The sequence below is a fragment of the Magnolia sinica genome, chromosome 18 (assembly GCF_029962835.1).
Source record: "Magnolia sinica isolate HGM2019 chromosome 18, MsV1, whole genome shotgun sequence".
Taxonomy (NCBI): Eukaryota; Viridiplantae; Streptophyta; class Magnoliopsida; order Magnoliales; family Magnoliaceae; genus Magnolia; species Magnolia sinica.
Window position 1 is genome coordinate 34,249,956 of NC_080590.1, and position 24,933 is coordinate 34,274,888.

At 39.5% G+C, this 24,933-nt stretch overlaps 1 protein-coding gene across 2 annotated transcripts; it reads right to left on the minus strand.

The window, feature by feature from the left end:
• Positions 1-412: 412 nt before the first annotated feature.
• On the minus strand, positions 413-16,632 carry LOC131233787 (magnesium transporter MRS2-I-like). Of its 2 annotated transcripts, XM_058230578.1 has the most exons (11): positions 16,237-16,629; positions 16,070-16,099; positions 15,242-15,395; positions 14,514-14,635; positions 5,897-5,971; positions 2,990-3,211; positions 2,611-2,655; positions 1,808-1,852; positions 1,645-1,674; positions 1,367-1,486; positions 413-1,261 (listed from the first exon to the last, which is right to left on the minus strand). In XM_058230578.1, exons 1-11 carry the CDS (start codon positions 16,477-16,479, stop codon positions 1,175-1,177), a joined length of 1,173 nt encoding a protein of 390 aa, XP_058086561.1. In that variant the 5' UTR covers positions 16,480-16,629; the 3' UTR covers positions 413-1,174. The 2 variants fall into 2 exon arrangements, with proteins under 2 accessions (XP_058086561.1, XP_058086562.1); XM_058230579.1 differs by lacking the exon at positions 16,070-16,099 and having other exon boundaries at positions 16,237-16,632.
• Positions 16,633-24,933: the final 8,301 nt, after the last annotated feature.

Below are 24,933 nucleotides of genomic sequence, written 5' to 3' on the forward strand. Positions count from 1 at the left end.
AGCTCGGATCATCTCCATTTTACATGTGCCCGGTGAAGATTGGAAGGAGAGATTGTGATCTGTCGACTGGAGAAACATAACCATACAAAGCGATCCGATGCACAGTGGATGAGAGCCCAATTAGCATCTCCACCGTACACTTGGTGCATGTTCTGGATGATCAACACTACATAATGCAGCCCACCATAGGGCAGTAATGAAATCGATAGATGTATCACAACAAATACAGACCCTCTCGTGCACTTTGAATCTACTTAATTGCAAATGTAACGATTAGCATGATAATGTTCTTGTCTCATGTAATGCATAACAGAACTACTAGTGAGAAACTATCAGGCCCTAACACAACTGTCCGGAGCAAGTGGGGCACACAGCTCGGTCATCAAGCCGTTGATCTGATAAGGCCCGCTATGGGTGGAGAATCATTGGGTTGTTATATTTCTTTCTTAACCATCCATTTCCAAGCCATTGATCCCTTGGAGACATCTGAGGCATCCCCATCAGATCAACTGTCTGGATCACCAAACCATGTGTCCATTCAAACCGATGGCTGCATTAAGTTACAAATCATGTCCCGATGCATCCGGACCGATAATTCGGCATCATATATAAATACAAGAAGTTGGGAAAATCAAGCGCTCTCTCTGATCAATTTCTGATATGGGTCACAAAGAACAGGAATAATAATTGATTATCAACATTAAAAGTACAAGAACAAGACACTGATGTTGATTCTGCATTATGTATTAGTACTTTCACCTGAAATCAGATCAATCCCTCCAACGACCATATGATCACTACATGTACATGCAATCCTTTTTAGTAATGGCTGCTGTATCTGATGATCACCAATCTGATTTTTATTTTTTATTTTTTATTTTTTAATCTGGAAAAAGCAAGAAACCATTTCAAAAAAACAGAGACTAGGCTAAGAAGATAATTTGAAGGTGTCTGATTTTTCAGTGAGGCTAGGTCTGTCAACGGTCTAGTCTGGGTTGGTTTAAGCCCAGATTTTGAACTGGCTTGGGGCGGCGACGAGCTCACTGACAGCCCTAGGCTAACTGGGCTTTCTCTAACCTTGATGTAGTATTTCAGCGTCCACATCTTATCCTCGATGTAGCAGTTGGGAAGCAGAATCAATTCCTGGAGGGAGGAATGCTAGTGTATTAAGACATCAAGACCCAATTAGACCTTTGTGACGCGCATAAGATAGGACGAGGATGAAAACAGTGGCAGCAACTGCTCCTGTGATGACGAGCACCTGTTTGGTTACACATTAAGAAACTTGATTTATATATGAAAACAGCATGTGTTTGGTCAAGCACAAATTGTCTATTTGAAAGAACAAAAGGAAGAGAAAATGTACCCATTTAAATACATATCCATGGTTGTGATTCCATGTATATGGCATACTCACGCCGAAGATCCCGGCAACCAATGAACAAATAATGACACTAAGAGTAACAGTGACAAGGAAGACATCTAGCTGCAACGGAATAAAAGAAAAGATAAATAGATCCCTAAACAGTGCATTGCAATTGAAACAATTACTGCCTGTAGTAAAATGCAAGAACTTGGAGATCAAACAAAAGAAAGAATCCAGTGCATGGGCAGTTCATTTCCAATGTCCTTATAAAATCTCACCTGAATCAGTTGATTTCGATGATTGTCAATCTGTGGCAGAGGGAAAAAAAAAAAACCATAACTACGGGATATGGCTTTATTTTATTTTATATTTTAAAGCAGTAACATTCTATTTCCATCCAAATAAAACCACATAGAGAATTCTCCATGTACAAACAATTACCTGAATATTAATGTAATCCTCTGTGTCGTCAATATATTCACGTAGCTGGAAAGATATTTTAATTTAGAAAAATTCCAAAATAAAAAGGTAAAATAGCAAACAGAAAAGAAGAAAGAAGATGGTTTACCACATAAAATGGCAGTCAGAACAACATGAAATTCAAGGCCTATAGATCTGTTTTATGAATTTTGAGGGTTACTAGAAGATTTAAAGCTGCTACTTAGGATTCTAAATGCCAATAGGATTCACTTTCTTGTATCATCTGATATGATAGAGCCATCAATGTGATAGCAAATGAAGCAAAATATAGTTGTTATAGTCAAGCACATGCACTGAATCCTCTATTTGAGAACTCAGCAGTGTAGCCATTAGCTAAAGATAATAACAATCATCATAGCCTTGTCCCAGCTATTTGGGGTCTGTTTTACATGTCCTATTTAGACAGGAATTCTTATGATTGCTATACAGAGTTCAATGACTAGCTTTCCACATGACATACACCTTCCTTTACTGGGCTTGCAGACCGGATAGCGGAATTGCTACCGGGCATAAATACATGCAGATCTTCCAAATTATATAGAGAGAGAGAGTGCTTGACACCCAGTAATTTGTAGACTATTACTAGATCTCATGACATCTAATATCCAGTATACAATCGGTTTTTTTTTTGACAGTATATATATAAGGGAAATGTTAATGCAATAACGTATGTGGATAACAACTCGTTTTCAACTGTAATTTCTTCATAAACCATTACTGAAAAATTCATTAGTGATGACTACCAATGCTTAATCAGTGCATACCGTGGTCAGTTTGTTCAGCGTGCCATCGATTTGCATGAAGTATGCCTGTGAAATTGAACAAAAGTTCATCTTAGATTTTGAGGAAAGTGGTTTGCCAGAGACATTAGCAAACCGCTTTGGCAATGGAGGTTCTCGTCTCCAACATGTTCACTGTACACGCAGCAGACATCTATAGGACAATGGAACTGCCAATCAGGTATGTGACAATTCACAACATAGAAAGGCCATAGACCCCAAATAGCTGGGGCAGGCCACAAGACAAATAATTCCAATTACCCTAGAAATGTCCCATGCATGAGGGTTGCAGCAGAGTGAATCTCCATTCCAAAGAGAATGCAAGTGTCTTGATCAATGATTATTGACGAGTAGGTTTTATAACCTCTAGTAACATCTCAAGTTTCTCGACGTTATTCCCGTGAATCGTTGCTACACTTGGCCTGCTTCCTCTAGCTATCTTTGAGCCTATGGTTGGAGAGCCAGAGAATTTATCAGGTACATCAGAGCCACTAACAGTTGATGATGGGCCAGCCAATTTTCTTGACAAGTAAAGGTCTGCCATATCATCATCATCATCCAGAAGTTGTTCAAGCTCATCCCTTACCTGGAAGATGCAATGAATTTTTTCATAGGAAAATCACACAGTGACAGAATCAGAATGTCGCTGTAGTTAGGATTTAAACATGCAATGATGTTAATATGAGTTGCAACATCCACAACTTGAGGAAAAAAAAATCAAGAAATTAGATTGGATGGGAGACAAACTTGTCTTGGAGTCATCTTAGAAGATACATCTAAGGTTAGATCAGGCAGCACTACTAAAGTTTCAATCTTTATTTCAATGAATTTTTCAATCAAACTTCGGGAATTGTTAAAAAAAGACATTAATACACACTTTTAAATCATAACATCTCGAAAGAGAAGTGCACATAATAGGTATAGGGTCCTAAGCTATTTTAGGTTAAACTGAACTAATGCAACTATATTAAAATTAAATGCATAATATTTAGAGTGTATGCGAACATCATTTCATCAAACACTCTTAAATACTTCGAAATTAGTCTCAATTAACAGCTGGTTGAATGGAAATTTTGAAAAAAAAATGTTTTAATAAATTTTTAATTAAAAAATTATTTTATTTTTTTTCAAAAATTGACAATGACTTAACAAATCAGTAGATCGATTCTCATATATGCTTGATTTTATGTTTGGAGTGCAATATTGTAAGCAATTTGGAAAAAATTTAAGAATTTTTTCAATTTTCCTCAAATCAGACCACTTACACTCAAATTTCAAAATTAGAGTTTATGTGATGATCATTTCATCAAATAATCCTAAATACTTTGAAATTAGTTTCAATTGACAGCTGGTTGAAAGAAATTTTTCGAAAAGAACATGGAGAACATGAAGAACCAGTGGATATCAAAATCAAAGTTCTATGATTTTTTAATGCAAAACAGAAAAAACTAATAGATTTTTTTAGAGATAACAAACATTTTATTGAGAAACTTGCAAAAAGCGAGAAAAGAACCAATATATTTATAGTTATTTGACACTGATTTAACATAATTTCAACAAAAAAAAAAAAATGATTGAAAATTGATAATGCTCACCAAATCAAACATGTGGGATATATCGGCACTACCTATGCATTTCGTATCGCACAAGTAGGATACAAGATATATCGTGGATATATTGGCCGATATCGTCGATATTTAGAACATTGGATAGAGTAAGGTTTAAGAAGGCACATTAAGGTGCCAAGAAATACATAATCCTTTGAATACTGACTGGAATATGATTTGAATTATTTATGCAATCGTGGGAGACAGAACTAAGCCAAAACGAGAGCACAAAATGGATGAAATCCACAAAACTGAATCTCCTTACGCAGCCTTAAAAGCTCTAAAATGCAAACAGCAAATCCAATTCCGTTCTATCCACTACGAGATCCATTGGACACGCAAAGCTAGATGAACCACTCCTACAAGTTTAAAGACGGTAACTGAAGAATGAGATAACAGGAATATTGGAAAGCAATTTATCTCTCTATTTGGAAGCCTAGAGTGATGTTTGGGTAGTTAAATACTTAGGACCTACCAAAAGTTGCAAGTGAGGATATCAGCTATAATCCCAGAAGCCCAACATCCGGACAGGCCTTGAGCCAGCTAACAAAGGTCAATAGCCATATCATGTTAGCTAATGGATGTTCTAATGTATCAAGTACCAACAGTAAATAACTGATATAGGTCAGTAATTAATTTACTACTGCTTATAGCGAATGTCATGTGAATAGAAACCATAATAGGGCAGGTGCTATGTTTTATTGATAACTAGGGAAAATCATTTTTGTTTTGGAAAGATATAGATAGAAATCACCAACCATTTTCCAATGCTATTATTATTTTTTTCTTTTGTTTTTGTTTTTTGGATTTTTATGGAAAAAATAGTCAGAAGGGCAGGTGCTATGTTTTATTGATAACTAGGAAAAAACATTTTTATTTTGGAAAGATGCAGGTAGACATAACATCACCAACCATTTTCCAATGTTATTATTATTATTTTTTTCTTTTGTTTTTGTTTTTCGGATTTTTGTGGAAAAATTAGTCAAAGTTCCGTTTTCATGAAGTAAACTCCGAGTCGAATTGCCTAGCAGGTGCTTTTTTAGAGAGAGAGAATTACCGAAATGCCCTTGATTAGTGTTTTTTATTTTATTTAATTTTTAAAAGTTACTCTCAATTAGTTTTTTTTTATTTTTTTTTTATTTTTTTATTTTTTTATTTTTTTAAAGCAATAAAGTCAAGAATTGTAAGCCCACGTGGTCTGTGTATAACGTCCAACCAGTTAACATATGCACCCAAGCATGATAATCACCCAAACAAAAAATTGGGCATATCAAATCATTTGATGGGTTACAAATGAATTTGGATGGAGTAATTTTATTTTATTTTTCATGGTGTGGCCCACCCAATGATTGGATTCTCCATAATTTCTGATCATCCGATCATCATGGTTGGGTGCATCTGTTGGACGCCTTGGAAGTCATATACATGCCAATTGGGCCCACACTTCTAGAGTTCAACACTTTCTAAATAAATAAATAATAATGATAATAATAATAATAAATGAGACATTTTGGTAATTTAACGCCTCTAAAAGTACTACTCATTAATTTCCAACTATAGAGGCATTATTAGGTAAAATTCCATTAGGTAAAATCCAAATTAGCGAGGAATTTTACCATTACTGTTCGGGACATGGCACTAAGGAAGAAGGAAGAAAGTCATACATTTTCAACTCGAGTAGTCAACCTTGTCATTGCAGTCTTCAACTTGCGCACTCGATCCAAGTTGTGACTGCTAATCTGCATCAGCAAACAAATTTGACAAAAGAAGAAAAGAAAATTAGCACACAAAAAGAACTAAAAAAAGGGCATCGGCAGAGCACATAGTTAGGAAAACACCAATTAATGGCAAAAAATTCGGGAGATGTTCATGTTTAATTTGGTCTCAATCGTTAAGAAGACAGTCAAAATTTGTTCAAAGAAGTGGAAACAAGACACAGGGCAGGGATGGATGTGATGAGCTTGATCACCATCTTCCTCAGGGGATAATTACTCCGAATCAATGGAGCTTCTCTGGACTCCTCACAGAGATTCCTCGAATCCACAAGGAAAAATAGAAAATAGAAATAAATTCTAATAAATACAAAAATAAATTGATTGATGATAAAAAAAAATGAATTTACAACCCTTTAAATAGTAATATCAAACCTAGGAAGAAGTTTTGGAATCAAACTCCAACTCAAACTCCCTACAAAACGTGACTTACTATAAATAGTAAACTTACTATTTATAGACGGTCATGATTTCTACTAGACTTCATAGTTTTCAGCTAAAAATATAAGTGTCCAATTTGGCCTAACCATGTTATTCTCCTAATTTTTCTAAGCCCTTTTCCTATTGGGCATGACTCCTAAAACTCAAAGGATTAAGAGTTACGATCGAATTAAAACTTACTATAAATAGTAAAAATGAAATTGACTTTCAACCGTCGATCTAATGGAATCTCTCAAATCCGGCATGGGCAACCTAACATATCAGGGTTGGTTGGCTAAAGTAGCTTCTCTTACCCTAAAATCATATCTGGTATATCGAATGACTTGTTTTGGTTTACGAGATATGCTTGTTTTAGTGTTATGACCATCTTGATCACTTCTGCCTCCGATCAGGCCTTCTCTAGTCCATCTTGGCCATGAAAGTGTCCGCGTCCCACTCTACATCAGTCCCCTCCACTTTAAAAGAACTCGTCCTCAATTTCTTATCCCGCTTCGGTTCATGATACTTGATAATGTCCGCGACGTTGAAAGTACGCGAGGTCTCCATGTCATCCGAAAGATCAACAATATAAGCGTAGTTGTTGATATTTCGGAGGATCGGTACCCATTCAATCTTCTTATTCTTCAACTTGTTATAGGTCTTAGTAAAAAATCTCTCCTTACATAGATGGATTATAACATGGTCGCCCACCTCGAACACCTTTTGTTGCCGATGCTTGCCGGCTTGCTCCTTATACTTGTCATTCGAGGTATGCAACTTGCCTTGCACATCCGCATGAATGTCCATGATTCGGTCTGCCATATGTTTTGTTGCAATATTCATGCCCAGGAGCTTGGGAAAAGGGACCAAATCAAGTGTATGGCGAGGCACTCAACCATAAACAATCTGAAATGGGGACTTACCTGTCAAGCAGTTCACCATTTTGTTGAATGCAAATTCCGCTTAAGACAAGGCTAAATCCCACTGCTAAAATACATCAAAGGATATTTTCCAATGTGCGATTCACAACCTCTATCTGCTAATTGGTCTGTGGGTGGTAGGCACGGCTAAATTAAAGTTGTGTACCAAACTAATTTCACAAAGTTTTTTAGAAGTACCTAATGAACTTCATTTCATGGTTAGAAGTAATGGTCTTGGGAATCCCCTGTAGCCGCACGACCTCTCTGAAGAATAGATTCACCACGTGTGTTACATTAAGGGTCTTATTACATCGGATAAAGTATGTCATCTTTGAGAAACAATCTACCACTACGAACACCAAATCCATGATACATTGTCCTCCCAAGAGTCGTCAGGCATAGGTAACGGGGTGTAAAGGCCCGTATTCTAAGACTACCCCCGGGAGGTCTAATAAACATGACATTGTTGTATTGTTTTACCCACGTCACATACCAATTATGGCTAGTAATACCGCTCCTCCAAAAAAGTCCACGTCATGTCTCGCCCAAAGTGTCTACCAAAGCCACCTCCATGTAGCTCTTGAATAATTTACTTTCTCAATTAACATTGGGGAATGCATAGTTGATTCCCTTTGAAGAAGAAACTGTCTTGCATATGGTAGGTCGCTGGGATAACCCTCTTGGCACCTCATCCACGTATTCTTGAAGTCCTCGTCTTCGATATATAACTTCTTAAGACAGTCAAATCTGACCACCTCATTGCTTAATGTAACTAGTAGTGATGCACGACGACTACGTGCATCAACCACCTTATTCTGCTGCCCTGACTTATTCTTCAGAAAAAATATAAATTCCTGTAAAAATGCAACCCATCTAGCATGCACATGATTCACATTAGCTTGATTATTAATAAACTTTAAGGCTTAATGGTTAGTATAGAGAACAAACTCTCTCTGGATCAGATAATGCCCCCAATGTCGCAGTGCTTGAACATATGCATATAGCTCAAGCTCATATGTTGACCACTTCTTTCGGGGTACGCTGAGCTTTTCACTGTAGAAGGTTACTGGCCTGCCTTCCTGTGATAAGACTCCTCCAATTCTGACATATGAGGCGTTACACTCAACCTCAAACAATTTGTTGAAACTGGGAAGAACCAAGACCAGTATTGTGGATAATCAATATTTGATTTCATCAAAGCTCTTATCAGCCTCATCGGTCTACTGAAATAATCCTTTTTTCATATAATCTATAATAGGTGCGACTATCATGTTGAAATTCTGCATGAATCGATGATAGAAGGTCACCAACACGTGGAAACTCTTCACTTCATGAATGTTCATCGGGATCGGTTATTCCCTGATGGCTCACACCTTTTCATCATACACACGGATGCCTGTGGATGTCACAATAAATCCTAAGAACAACAAGTTATCTATTAAAAAACTGCACTTCTTCAAGTTGAAATACAACTTGTTGACTTGAAGGACCTGTAGCACCTGCCTGAGATGTTCCATATGCTCCATCTCATCTTGGTATATATCAGGATGTCATTAAAATATACTACCACAAACCGGCAAATGATCAGCTTCAGCACTTGATTTATTAGACGCATAAAAGTGCTTGATGCATTTGATAGACCAAATGGCATGACTAGCCACTCATATAACCCTTCCTTGGTCTTCAATGTCGTTTTCCACTCATCACTAGGCCGGATACAAACTTAATGGTACTTACTTCTTAGATCTATTTAGAGAACACTTTAACACCTTCTAGCATATCGAGCATGTCATCCAATTACAGTATTGGAACCAATATTTGATGGTAATCTTGTTAGTTGCCTGGCCGTCAACAAACATGCGCCAACTCCCATCTTTCTTAGGGGTTAACAATGCTGGCATGACACATGGGCTCATGCTCTCTCTTAAAAGACCCTTAAGAATCAATTCCTCCACCTGCCCGTGAAGTATCTCACACTCTTTCGGACTCATTTGATAGTGAGGGTGGTTGGGCAAGCTAGCCCCATGGACAAGTCTATGTGATGGTTGATATCTCGCATGGGGAGAAATCCATCGGGTAACTCTTTGGGCAGATTTCCTTGAATTCGTTCAACAATGGCCTTAAGTGCCTATTTGATTTTTCAGCTTAATTGTAATTACCATGTAAATGGGTAATAATTATTTACCTAGGTAATTACTACATCTTCCACAATGCGGATGTGACAACTTACTTTTTTAACACTTAAATCAAGCAATTTACAAAATAAATGTGGGGCCCATCGTGATGTATGTGACTTATCCACACCGCTCATTTGTTCTGCCAACTGAATTTAGGGCATGAGTAAAAAAACGAGGCAGATCCAAAGTTCAAGTGGACAACACCACAAGAAATAGTGGGAATCGAATACCTACCATTAAAAACTTCTTGGGGCCCTTAAAAGTTTTAGATCAAGCTGATATTTTTGTTTTCACCTTATCCATGTTTGTGTGAACCTATGAATGGGTTAGTGATGAAAATTATCATGAAATCTAGGGCCTTGCAGCGGATTGAATCTAACTGGAGGTCTATGATTTCTATTCTCAAGCATGAAATCCCTAACCTCCCATTCAAGTCGCTTGACTTCCATAGAAGGTGGTACATTCCTAACCTCTGAAGGAGAAATCAGCGGTGGGTTACGTTGTAACAGTGGCATGGGTGGTAATGGGATTGCGTTACCGACCGAGCTTCCATTATGTTGCGACGCCGATGGCGTCCATTCTGTTATCACAGCCAATAATCATTGCATAGCTTCAATTTGGTTGGCCATATAACGATTGGTGCTCTCAACCCAGATACAGAACTGCTCCGCTTGGGCCCTTCCATATTTTTGCAACATCAGGATGCTCATTTGAACATCTTGAAGTACAACATATACCTCTTTTGGGAGTACAACTCGGGACATGGACGGTCCAGCCTGATTTTCGGTCAGGTTAGCATTCAAATTAAACGCCTCTGGGTGCGCCTGGACCTACCCATCATCACCTAGAGGTGTTCTGGTCAGTGTTAAAGGCTCGGCTCTGGAAGCATGGGCACTTCTCCTCATTTTTAGAAAAAGTAGAACTGACAGTTACTAGACAGGGTCCCATCAGGCATGCTAGAAAATTGTTCGACGTTAATTTCTCACACAGTATATGCGGGCGTGCCAAAATTGGAGTTGCAGCTCCAATTCGAACCGAACAACAATGACCCCGAGTTCCAAGATAGGCAGATAGAGTATGACCGAGATCAAGAGAGATCAGCCACCTATTCAGCTACTCGCTCAATGTGTGAATGGATCAAGCAATAGTTAGAGGGTGGGGTTCATCCTCTGAAGCTGGGTTACTCATTTGCCTTCCGTACGAAAGGACTTTTTGATACAAATTAAATGAAATGGGAAAGAAATCCTTATAGTCAGCCGCTGCAAACTGTTGAAGAACGTCTTTCTGATATAGAACTAAATCCATCGTATGAGCATAGACCCAATATTACAGCTAAAAATTACCAGCTACTTGATTAACGCTACTAATTACACTATGGAATGTAAAACAACAATCTGGAACGTAAAGATTATGTTAAGATATGTAACTCACTTGATAAAGAAAGTAAAGGATTAGTTAACGAAATGTAAAGAGACTGGTAATTGAAAAGATAATTGATTTGGTTTGATTGGTTTGGTATGGGATGAATTATTTTTCTTGATCTTCTTCTATTTATAGCTCTAATCCAACCATTCTGGATTCTTCCCACGTTCCGACGGTTATGGTAACCGTTCTTCATTACTTGTCTACTGGATGCTTCCCACGTTCTTCTTCTTTTGTTTCTCCTTTAGCCACATGTCAAGAAATTGTGCGAATTCTATTGCATAACACCTGTTTTTAATCGTCAAAGCTCAATTGCTTGTCCTCTCAACCACTTTTGTAAAGTTAGGCCATAATTGATATGTTGTGGCTCCGCTTTCCAAGACATAACCATACATATCTTTAGGAAACCATCTAACTACCCCATGCGTATCCGTACATATCACACGTAAATGACCTTGATTAGTAGAAACATGTCTTGGCTGAATGGGTACGAATAGTAAGTAGCCGCAACTTGTTCATCATCACTTTCGAGATGATGTTGTCGCTAATACCACTGTTTATGATTACATCACAGACCTTGCCATTGATGGTACACTGCATACGTAATATATTGTGTCGTTGTGGATGTAACTCCTTTTTTGGAGTGTATAATAATTGCTTCATGACCAAGGATTTGCCATGATCCTCGGCTAACCATTCTTCATCACTAGCTCCTTCCTCAGTGGCTTGTTCATCTTCATCAAATCCAAGGTCTTCTTCCACTGCATCACCTTTAATGCCCCCTTTGTTGATGATCAAATGGGCTGCAGGGCGGTGAGGGCATGTGTTTGATAAGTGGCCCAGTTGGCCACAACGGTAACAATTGTTCGGCCTAATCTGACCATAAAGATTTAGAATCCTACTCGGACCCGCTGTAGTGGGTGCCACATGTTGAGGCCTAGATGGACCACTCCCCATGTCACGGTTTGCAGATGCATGAGGTTGAGGACGTCATCCTATTAGTTCATTTCCTCATGCCAGCACTGAATCCAGCATGAGACTCGTCATGAGGGGCCGAGTCGAAGGATAGGGCCGAGTAGGGACTCTTGCAAGCTATGTTTCCGCCCTACTTACCAACTAAACCACTCCATTCATTGTCCTAACTGAGTGCATCTGAACTCGGTCTGAATTATCGATCGTAACCCACCTATAAACCGTGCTATCTTCTCTAGTTTGATTTTCGACAGGTCATTCCGCATTGCCATTCGCTGGAATTCTTCGGTGTAATCTATAACGATTCGATTCCCCTGTCGACAATTTTGGTATTGCTGGAACAATACTTGCTCTTAATCACTAGGGAATAATCGTGATCAAAGAAGGTGTCTCATCCGTGACCATGATTAGATGGGCGCCTTGTTCTGTCGAGCGCGTGAGAATTATAATTGCTCCCACCATGCAGAAGCAACAAATTTTAATTTGAATACTACTAATTTTACCTTGTTATGTTCTGGCACATCCATATAATCAAAATATCGTTCTACTTCGGCTAACTAGTCAAGAAAATCTTATATACGTAATAAGTCATTAAAACTGGAAAGTTCGGCCTTACCTTGATAGTCTCTTTTAGCACGATATAATTGATCGCCTCCATGGACTGACCGTTGGGCAAAGCTGTCATTGATGTTCTCATCATTGGAGCTCGACTCATCTGGGGTAGACCTACGATTCACCTCTGGAAGTGCCTTATGGAAATCAAGGTTGTGTCGTACGACAACCACGGGCGGCTGAGCATCGCCTTAAGCTCAAGGCGGAATTAGCATATCCATAAGACGATTGAGGGTTTCCTACAGCCCTTGCATGGTCAACTGACTCTCTCAGTGGAAAGATTCCATTCTTTTCAAAAGATAACGAATATCAGGATCACCGTTCAGGGGATTTAGGTTCATTCATTTATTATTTGTCATCGGTCCGAGGGGAGTCATCACTCTGATACCAATTAACACAGGGATGGATGTGATAAGGTTGATCATCGTCTTCCTTAGGGGATAATTACTCCGAATCCATGGAGAGTCTCTGGACTCCTCACAGAGATTCCTCAAATCCACGAGGAAAAATAGAAAATAGAAATAAATTATAATAAATTTGAAAATAAATTAATTGATGATAAAAATGAATTACAACCCTTTAAATAGTGATATCAAACCTAGTAAGAAGTTTCATAATCAAATTCGAACTCAAACTCCCTACAAAATGTGACTTACTATAAATACTAAACGTACTATTTATAGACAGTCATGATTTCTACTAGACTTAATGGTTTTTGAAAAAAATAGTAAGTGTTCAGTTTGGCCTAACCATGCTATTCTCTTAATTTTTTCTAAGCCCTCTTTATGTTGGGCATGACTCCCAGTTATGATCGAACTAAAACTTACTATAAATAGTAAAAATAAAATAAAATAGACTTTCGACCGTTGATCTGATGGAATCTCACAAATCCAGCATGGACAACCTGGAATTGCTAGGTTAGTTGGCTACAGTAGCTTCTCCTACCTCAAAATCATATATGGTACGTCAAATAACTCATTCCAGTTTGTGAGATATGCTTGTTTTAGTGTTCCGATGGTCCTGATCATTTTCGCCTCTGATCAGGACTTCTCTGGTCCATCTTGACTATGAAAGTGTCCACGACCCGCACACCAAAATTCAGATAATGAAAAGTTTGGGTTCGACACGGTCCTAACTTAGTAAAATTGAGTGAAAAAAAAAGGACTTATGCACTTGTATATGTGTGTGTGTGGGATATAGATAACGTTAAAATAGAAAACTTCAATTAAAATATTAGAGTTTCAATATGCATGAGCAGTAATGTAAATAGGTAATCAAATTGTGGATTAATATAATTCTTTGCATCTCTTATATCCTTCCCCCTCCCTCGGGGAAAAAATAAAAATCCCTTAATAAAATGAATTTTTTTTCAAAAAAAAAGAAAAAAAAAAGAAAAAAAGAAGAAGAAGACAAGAAAATAATTTAGATAAGGAAGAAGATAACCTGGAAGTTTCTTTTATATGTATCTTTTGTTTTTTTTCTTTCAAAAACACAACTCAAAATAGAGTTTTGCTAACTAAGAACATAAGTTAGATAAGGAAGTCATGTTATGATATGGCAAGCTAATTTCCACTACCCAATATCACCTGCTAGAATAGCTAGCTACTGAGTTTGTATCATTGTTTTAGATGAATTTGGAACATGTCAATCATGATTCAAGAATATGAAAATATCATAACAAAGCAAAGACTGAGGGGGTTAGCATTTCATTCACAATAAGAATTGCAACTAGCAAAATCCACATGATGCCTACCGGCAATGGGTCGAAGTGACTGAAACTGTTTCAAAGATTTCAATTACTGCTTGAAAATTAGTGGGACGCACCCATTTCAACCTTAAACTCCTCTAAGGTGCCATACATAAATAAGCAAGTCTTATAAAGTTTCATCGACCGAGATGGTGCAAATAGGCTAGACTAGTCCATCAAGATTTATAATAATAATAATTACTCATTGAGGTGTGTCAGGATTGAAATTATCTAGTTACCTTGGAGGTCAGATCATCTAAAGCTGGGTAAGCAGCAGTCTCCAGTTCCGTGGTACTTGCATCAAGAAAACTGCAAATGGCTTGTAAGGCTACCTCCAGGGCCCGGAATTCAAATGGAGATTCTACATTGCATGAGTCAGCCCCATCAGGACGTCAAACAATAGCACACATCTAGATGAAAGAAAGCAAGCTCAATTCTAAAATCAAAAATAGAAAATGAAATTAAAGAGCCGATCATACTAAAAAGCTTATGCAACTGGAAGCACCAGAGTTTGCTAAAATGAAGAAACTAGCAACCATGCCGAGAAGAGTCACAAATCAAGGGACTTACATAATTTCAAATAAATAAATAAATAAATAACCATAATGCCAGATGAAAAGATGAGAATGTCCACACTTACAATGCCTTTCATTAGTAGCCCATAAGAGAGAATAACTTGGTATTTTACCTTTATTTTTAAACAATAATCCAAAAAATAACAACCACAGTAATCTCACATGAGCCTAATTTGAGCTCACACATGTGACCATGTGGGTCCCATGCAAGTGATCAAGTGGTGTCCACTCGTGGGGATCCACTTTCCACTTGCGTCAAAAGCAATCACAGAGATTTTCCAAAACAAAAGAAAGAAAGAAGGAAAGAAAGAAAGGTGAAGTTAGTTCAAACATCAAGAGGCAAAGTCAATACCACAGACAAACACCAGAAAAACATTAGTATATTGACATACCATCTTCTTCGCCAGCTTCAGCATCATTTTGCAGGCTTGGGTGTTCCTTCCCATCTCCCTCTGCCTGGTGAATGATATTTGCAGGTGTCAAACGCCTACGAAGCTCCTTGACAATGGGAATAACATTATCATCCATGGGATCTTGAAGCAACACCTACTCAAAAGAAACTCCTTTTTAATAAATTCATTATTGATCCCAAATAAATAAATAAAAAAAAATAAAAAAAATAAAATTTAGAAAGCTGCAAACCAACCAGTATGAACAGCAGTTTCTTTATCTTTATCTTCATCTTTTTTTTTTTTCTTTTTCTTTTCTCTATCCCCTTTTGTTTTTTGGTTCAATTGAAAACTGGAGACTCAAATTAAACAACTTTCAAGCCAAGCCGAGTCGAGTCGAACAAGTTAATCGAGCTATAGCTCGGTTTGTGTCGAGCTCTATTGAAGACCTACATCTGAACTGTAATTACTCTATATTCAAGTTGGACTTGAAAGGAACGTAATTGCAACTTAAGAGTTACTTCTAATTATGAATAGGATGAAAGGGTAGATCCAATTTGGGCTAATTCCTATTATGAATGGTATGTCAGTAGCCTAAATTTTTTCCATATGGTTACTGAACTGAATCATCACAATTGAGTTCAATTGAATATCCAAACGCGGCACAATTCTCTATTCCAGACCAAAAATTTAAAAAATTTAAAAAATATTTATAAAAAAAATGAAAAAAAAAATGAAAAAGAAATTGCACTGTTATAAAATAACACAGCATTGACAATACAAATTTAAAATAAAATAAAATACAGATTAGAAATTTCAATGATTGGGTACCTCTTCTGCAGTGATTATGGCCTTGATATGCTGCTTTTGAAGAAAGGCAAATAAAAAATTAAAAAAATAATAAAGGAAAAAAAAAAAAACAAAAACAAACAAATTACAAAAATAGTAATAATATCACCTAAGAGTCATCAAAATTACAACAAGGACCGGAACTTCACCTCGAGATTTAGAACAATGGCCTGCTCTCGGCCCAAAATCGTCGACGGATAGGATAGAAGCGGGTCGAGGATCCGAAGATCGCGAGCGTGAATCTGAATCCGGCTCATGATAGCGTACTTGTCGATGTCCAGGATCGTGTCCTCACCGGTGCAATGTAGCAGTATCCAGCTCCTCGACACGGCCGTTTTATTCTTTAGAGAGGCCTGAGGGTCGGCTGGGACGTCGTATCCGTCTCGAGCCATTTGGACCGTTGGATTTCACACCCACGATGAGAAAGGAAACGAACGGAAGGAATAGGAGTTTGGAATTTGGGTTTTCTGGAACGTCCGGGTAGCTTATAATGCCAATGTCAGAGCAAGAGGAATCCCTGCATGGAGAGAAAAAAAAAAAAACGGTTTTAGAGCTGTCGAGATTCTGCGTTCGTCGCGATGAACCTCTCTTTGGTTCGTATGCACACGTGATTGGGCTGCATGATGCATACGATGATACGATCCTTCTATCTAGTGGCAGGTGGGAGTTGAGTCCTCTGCAGCCTTTTTTGCGCGGCGCCTAAAACATCCAGCTCTGTGGGGCGCTCCATTTTAAATATGTAAAATCCACTCCGTCCATCAGGTTCTAATCCTCGATTCTAGATCCAAAGGCAAAAATCAACCCAATAAAAATCACTCGTTGGCCACACCACAAGGAACAATGGGATGGGATGCCAACCATAGTTTGTGCGTAGGTCCACTATGGTTTATATATTTCATAAAACCCGTTGATCAGATGTAAACCATCGGGATGAATGAAGACGTAAAAGTCAGCATAATGCAAAACTCGGGCAGGAAACACCTCGCGAACATAGAGGTTTTAGGAGCAATTTACACCGTTCAGGTTGGTGTAGACCATAGGAGTTTTTTATTATCATGCTGATCTTTTATATCTACAGTTGAAATGAGGGTTCTCACCTGATGGACGGAGTGGATTTACAGATAAAAAATGGTGGGGCCCACCAATCTTTGGTGGTTTACGCGTGCGTAAAACTCTTGTTGTCCTAGCTGGGGGGCCTTGAATGAAAGGCCCCGATTGAAGAATTTTAGCTGTCTGATTTTTGCAGTTCTCTCTTTTAGATGTAGACATGTTGAGCTCCGACGAGGCGGGCCCCTTAATTGAGTAATACAGCCCCTGTATCATTACACCGTGCAGTGGTCGGACCCTGCACTGGATAGTCTTTTAGATCTACGGGTTATTGTGCCCACGGTGGGTTCCACTAGATCGATGATCTGGACTCTTTGGACCACGTGCCTCACTTATCACAAGTCAAAACCCGAGTATATCCTGGAAACGCCTTCGGTCGAGGATCTCCAGTAATTCATCGCGAGCCTGACGTGCGCTTGCTTCCGTAAGACGTCTAGTGGTATTACCGCACACAGATTGGAAAGCCCTTTGCCGGTATTCCGGGTCCTGCCCACACCGGGAGAGACCAGGACCTGGCAACAGACGGAAGCGGATCGGCTGGTGTACCACACACCCGCTAGGAGTGCACATCTATACGTTGGAACCGTGAAACCGGACCGAACCGTTGGATCAGTCCGGTTTGGTCCAGTTCTAGGGTACTAAATGTCCGGCTCCGATTTCCAAATTTTTTTAACTGTTGATTACGGATCGGTTCTGGTTTAGAGTCCTATAGAACCGAACCGAACCATTGATCCGAACCGTTGATCCGAACCATGATAGGAACCGTGGATCTAAACCGTCGATTTGACTTAGTTTTAAAAAAAAAACCCAAAGCGCCTAAGCCCTTTTTGAGCGCCCTACCCCTACCCTTTGCCTCTCTCTCTCTCTCTCTCTCTCTCTCTCTCTCTCTCTCTCTCTCTCTCAGTCCCAGCGCCCTCCCTCTCTATATCCTCTGTCTCTCTTGTCATCCCGGTCCCAGTGCTCTCTCTCTCTCTCACCGTATCTGGGTGCCACTGCTGCACCTGCAAACCCCATGACTCGCTTTACTCCATTCGTTCATCCCGACGCACTGGCTCCCATTTTCCATCATCGGATGTGCGCAGAAATGGACTCTCTCCAAGACTCTTCTCGTCAGGAAGGGAAAAAAAAAAACCCTCTTCTTCTTTCTTTAGTCTTTAGGGTTTCAAGAATCGTTATCACATGGCATACACATGTGCGTGATCCGCACCGTTCATTAGGAGGGAACCGTCTTGCATGTTCCATGGCCCAAAGATCAGGCTGCCCCACTTATTGGGTGGGCCAATGTATGTGGAAAAGGTAGTCACGGCTTAGATTAAATGATTGAGAATGCACGTTTTGTGTAGGATTGTGGCCTTCCTGATTTCTTTGTGTGGAAAAGGTAATCAAGATTACGATTATTATTATTTTTCTGTTGAAATGGTTTTCATTTTTATTGGTTTCTCTTTTTCATTTCTTTCTTTTCATTTCTTTGTTCGTCCTATGCGCCGTTTCCGGTTCGGTTCCGGTTCCATTCCGTTTTTACGGTCCACTTCCGATTCTGGTTCTAGAGTGCTAACAGTCCGGTTCCGGTTTCAAAAATTGTAGAACTGTTAGGAATGGTTAAGTTCCAGTTTCACCTTAGAACCGGACCAAACTGACCCGTGTGCACCCCTAACACCAGCTATATAGCTAGTGTAGATACGTGTCGTGCGAAGACGAGCGCCGACTTTCCTTGGGCTCCGAGTTGTACGAACAGTTCAAAGGAGATCAAAGTTACACAGGCCCCACAATGATGTATTTATTATATCCACACTGTTCGTTCATTTTTCGAGATCATTTTAGAGCATTAGCTTAAAAAATGAATCATATCCAACGCTCAAATGGACCAAACCAAAAATAGCAGTAGGGATAATGATTATTACCGTTGAAAAATTTGTAGGGCCCACCATAACATTTATTTTCCTTACAATCTGGTTATAAGTTCACAAATACCTAGATGGATGAAGAGGAAAAACAAATTTCATATTGATCCGAAACTTCTGTGACCCCCAAAAGGGTTTCAATGGTAGACGTTCAATCCTCCACTGCTTTTTTCAGTGTGGTCCACTTGATCTTTAGATCTGCCTTATTTTTCGGCTCAATCCTTAAGATGAGCAAGCAAAATGGATGAATGATTTAGATAAAACACATATCTCATGATGTGACCCACAGAACTTGCTGACGTCAATATACCAGCTATATAGTTGGTGCGTGGTACACCAGCCAATCCGCTTCTGCTAGAGACGGCTGATCCTGCGAGGGACACTGTCGAGCAGAAATGGATTGGTTACACCCCCTATCGGCATCCAGTGGCTAGTGGTCAGTGCTCTATGGGCCCCACCATGATGTATGTGTTTCATCCATGCCGTCCGTCTATTTTTCTAAATCATTTTATTGTATGAGACCAAAAATGAAGTATATCCCAATCTCAAGTGGACCACATTACAGAAACAGTGTTGAATTAATGTCAAACATTAAAAACTTTTTGGGGGCCATAAAAGTTTTGAATCAAGCTGATCTTTGTTTTTTCCATTCATCTGGATTTGTATGACCTAATCAACATATTGGATGTCAAATAAACAGTACAGTGAGCCTTAGGAGAATTTTAATGGTGGATATCCAATCACTGTTGTTTTCATATAGTGTGGTCCACGGTGCCCGATATTTATATCCCTCTCATTTTTTGAATCAACGACTAAAATGATATGTAAAAATGGACTAACGGAATGGATGAATCACATACATCATGGTAGGGCCTGCAGAGCACTGACCACCAGCCACCGGGCTGGTGTTAGTGGGAGTAGCCAATCCGTTTCCCTATTGGGCCCACCGTGATGTACATGTTTTACCTAGGCGATTCATCATTTTGACAGATTATTTTGTGGCATAAGCTAAAAAAAGAGTCAGATTGATGGCTCAAGTGAACCCCACCACAGGCAGCATTGGAGATTAAAATCCTACCCTTGGAAACTTCTTAAGGCCCCAAAAGTTCTGGATGAAGCTAATATTTATGCTTTCCCTTCGTCCAGGTTGACATGAACTTATGAACAGGTTGGATGTCAAAATAAATATCACAGTGGGCCATAGGAGTTTTTCAATGGTAGGAGTTCAATCTCCACCTCTTCAAGTTGTGTGGTCTATTGTTTTGTGAAAATAGATGGACAGTGTTGATAAAATATGTGGGTCATGTGGGCCCACATAACCACTGACAAGACCGTCCCTTGGCTATGTCCTGGTGGGAGGGGGATTGCCTACTCACCCTCATGCTAGTAGCCAAAGTCATTGCTGGATGGTTCTCTCTTGCCCACGATGATGTATGCGTTTTATATGAGGTCATTTGGTTTAAATGATTATTTCTAAGTCAAGAGCTCGAGAATGAGGTATGCGAAAAAAAAAAAAAAAAGGGTTTATGAAAAACTCAAGTAGAACACACGGGAAACACAGGTAATTGAACAACTATTATTACAAACTGCACTAATATTTATTTGCCATCTAACCTATCGATTAGGTCAAAAAGGGCTGGATGAAGGGAAAACACAAATATCATATTGATCTACGACTTTTGTAGCTCCCAAGAAAGTTTCAATGGTGGACGTTCAATCACCGCTACTTCCTGTCATGTAGTTTACCTGGGATTTGTATCCGACTTATTTTTGGGTTCATGCCATAAAATGGGCTTGGAAAAACATATGAACAGCGTGGATAAGACACATACATCATGGTGGGCTCACAGTAGCGAATTGCTACAGGCAGTGTCCCTGCATATTGTATGTTTTTTAGTCGCGCGGGGAAGATTAGGAATAAGAAAACGTGACGTGAAAACATAACAAACACGGACGGAGGTTGCTTGAGTACATCCCACGTATTATAATACAACACATCCAGCCTATATTCGTTAGATCCATGGTCGTATTCAGTGATCTAAACCGTTTATAGGCTTGGTGTCAACGCAAATGGAAGATACCTACTAAAGAACTAATCCATTAGAATACTTAAGCACTTATATCATTTAACTTTTCCTAACTAATAAGGACCGTTGCGTTGATTTCTTGGCTTTTTATTTTAAAGTCTCAGATTTACCTTCAGCATTGTATTTTCATGGGATCAACAGATTAGGCCGGTGGGATGTATTAATAGCAAACCTCGCATGGACGATGTGAATTGGGAAGTTTGACGCACGGCTACTTCTGTCCTGCAACTTGTCAATGTGTGTTGATGACTCGGTCTATGAAAATAAGGAAACGGATGGGCTACTCCCCCTGCCACCGGGGCCCTGGGGCTGGTGGTCGGTTCTCTGTGGGCCCCACCATGATGTATGTGTTTCATCCATTCTGTTCATCCATTTTTACAGATAATTTTAGGGCTTGATCCCAAAAATGAGAGGTATAGAAATCTCATGTGGACCACACCACAGGAAAATAATAGTGATTGGATATCCACCATTAAAATCCTCCTAAGGCCTACTGTACTGTTTATTTGACATCCAACCTGTTGATTAGGTCATACAGACTTCTTGATCCAAAACTTTTATGGTCCCCAAAAAGTTTTTAATGGTCGACGTTCATTCAACAATGTTTCCTGAATGTGGTCCAGTTGAGATTGGTATATATCTCATTAGTTGTCTCACACACTAAAACTATCTAGAAAAATAGATGGACAACATGGATGAAACAAATACATAATTGTGGGACCCACATAGCACCGATCATCAGCCATCCGCTAGTCGCAGGTAGAGGTGGGCATCAAACCGAGTCGGATCGGATTGGGTCTAACCTGATTCGGTCCGACATCTAGCTGGACTGACCCGAACTCGATCCGATCTAGGACCGTGTCCGGGACATACGATTTGATCTGATTCGACACATGGTTGGCCTGACCCGAACCGAGTCCCACTCGGTCAAGGAAACCGAGTCGGATCGGGTTAGGTGCGATTTAGATCAGCTTTTTTAATGGTGAAAATCATTATCCTCGTTATTATTTTCGGTGTGGTCCATTTGAGTTCTAGATATGATTCATTTTTTTTTTTCTAAATGATCTAAAATGATCACGAAAAATGGATAAACGGTATGGATATAAAAAATACATCATTGTGGGGCCTATGCAACGTTGATATCATTTGAGCTGATCATACAACTCAGAGCTCGAGGCGTTAGGGTTTAGGGTTTAGGCGTTACAGCTGTGAACGTCATAGCAGCTGTAACGTGTTGCGCAAGCTTTCACGTTAGCAAGTTCTGTAAGTTCAGGTTATATATCATGTCATGGGATATTTGTTATATCCAAACCGGCCATCCATTTGGTGAGCTCGTTTTAAGGCTTGAGATGAAAAATAAGATAAATCTGACTATCCAGTGGACCACACTTGAAAAATCATTCTCAGCTACTATTTGTGGTGTGGTCCAGATGATCTTTGGATATGATTTATTTTTTAGATAATACTCTATAATGATCTCTAAAACTATATGAACGGTATAGATATAATAAATACATCACTGTGAGGCCCATATAACTTTGATCTCCTTTGAACCATTCGTACAACTCGGAGCTCGAGGAGCGTCAGTGCTCATCTTTGCACGACACATGCCTACAGCTATGCATACTACCCCCACCCATCCCTAGCTCCGAACGGGTAGTTCTGTGGGCGCGCCCACTGTGATGTATCTATACATCCAAACCATCTATCCCTTTTCTCGTATTATTTTAAGGCATCAAAATAAAAACAAGACAGATCCAACGATCAAATGGACCACACAGTGATGATCTTGCATAATGATTTTTGCATTTTAATGCAACCAAGATTATTATTTGGTGTGGTCCACTTGAGCGTTGGATATGCCTCATTTTTTTGTTCGTGCCTTAAAATAATCTGAGAAAAGGGATTGACAGTTTGGATGTACAGATACATCACGGGGGGGGGGGGGGGGCGGGATCTTGTAATTTACTGCTTACTACCCCTGGTCCGGTCCGGATCGAATCGGATTGGATTTCGGTTCGGGTCGGTCGAATTTGCTATTTACCTGAATCCGATCTGATTACTATTCAGATCTGCCCGATCCTACCTGAACCTGACCGATCCAAGCCATCAGTTATGTTCGAATCAGGGCGGATTGGGTCAGATCCGCCGAATCGGGTCCATCTTGCGCACCTGTAGTCCCAGGGGGAGTAGCTAATCCGTTTCCTAAAAATAACGGACTCGGATTTGGTTGTGACGATCCTTCCGTACTGGGATGTGAATTAGTTGCTGACGGCTTGAGCAGTTACACTCGCTACTGAAGTGACATCACTAAGTTATGTGGGTCCCACCATGATGTATGTTTTGTATCCACACTTTCCATCCATTTGAAGAGGCCATTTTAGAGCGGGAAATTGACTATACTCGCCTTGAAGTTTGGGTAAATTACCTAGAAAGCTATGCCATTCCATATATTATAAGAAGGGCCTTTTGACAGGCTTTCGAAAATTACTTGGACGAAAATGCCGTTGTTCTTGTTTTAGTAGTTGTACGATTTTCTAGGGAAGAAGAAATTACGTCGTATTTAATGCCAAGAAAGTGACTTGTACGGAACCCTTTTTTATGTGTGGGTAAGGACCATGCTCATGGGGCCCACATTGATGTATATGTATAATCAATGCCGCTTATCCTTTTTGCCGTGTCATTGTAGGGCTAGGACCCAGATATTAGCCTGATCCAGAGCTTGTGTGGGTCACATAATAGAAAATAATGGTGACAATGGAACCCACTATTGAAACTTTTCAGGCTCACTGTGATGTTTGTTAGAAGTGGACATTGCCCAAGTTAGGACTTTTTTGGCCCCACGCGAAGCAGGTCGACAAGGTGGGCAGAATGGATCACCCCATTGTGGGCCTTAAGCTATGGTACCAATGGTTTGGTAGAAAAGGACGTGAACATGTTCAATATCATGATCCATACAACATAACAACCATGACCCATATAACATGACAACTACGACTCATGCAAACCACGGCCCAAATGGGCCGATACTGATGTATGTGTATAATCCATTCCGCCCATCCTTTTTATCGTGTCATTTTAGGGCTAGGGCCCAAATATCAGCTCGACCCAGTACTTTTATAGCCCACAAAATAGAAAATAATGGTGACTGTTGAAAGTTTTCAGGCTCACAGTGATGTTTGTTAGAAGTGGACATTGCCCAAGTTAGGACTTTTTGGGCCCATGCCGAGTTGGCCGATAAGGTAGATGGATCGGATCACCCTATTATGGGCATTAAGCTATGGTACCAATGGTTTTGTAGAAAAGGAATTGAACACATTGAAAACTACGATCTATACAACATGACAACCATGACCCAAATGGGCCGCAAGTTATGGATCATAGTTGTCATGTTATATAGGTCTTAGCTGTCCTGTTATATGGGTCTCAGTTGTATGGATCACAGTTGTTCTGTTATATGTGTAACGCCCTAGAAATTGGGGGTCGTGCATATACTCGACTCCCAAGTTTTCGGGTATCACTTATAACCGATTTTACTAATTTGCATTTAATCAGGTTTAGATGCACAATATGGAATTACTTGAAATATAAAGCACAATCACAACTAGTATTCTACTGAAATGAAAGAGGCTAAATATATACAAGTCCAAAATAATATGAATGGGTCGCGGCGTTGCCTAACAAAATCACAAAAATATGTCCAAAAAGAATGATGAGCTAAGTTCAACACCCAGCGATCCAAATCCGTCTA

What these genes read in the sequence shown, in the direction of transcription:
- LOC131233787 (XM_058230578.1), bottom strand. Translation starts at nt 16,479, where the DNA reads ATGGCTCGAGACGGATACGACGTCCCAGCCGACCCTCAGGCCTCTCTA. An exon ending in AGGATTACATTAATATTCAG is followed by an intron (nt 1,675 to 1,807) that starts GTAATTGTTTGT and finishes CCTCTGCCACAG; the next exon opens with ATTGACAATCATCGAAATCA. An exon ending in ATGGATATGTATTTAAATGG is followed by an intron (nt 1,262 to 1,366) that starts GTACATTTTCTC and finishes GTAACCAAACAG; the next exon opens with GTGCTCGTCATCACAGGAGC.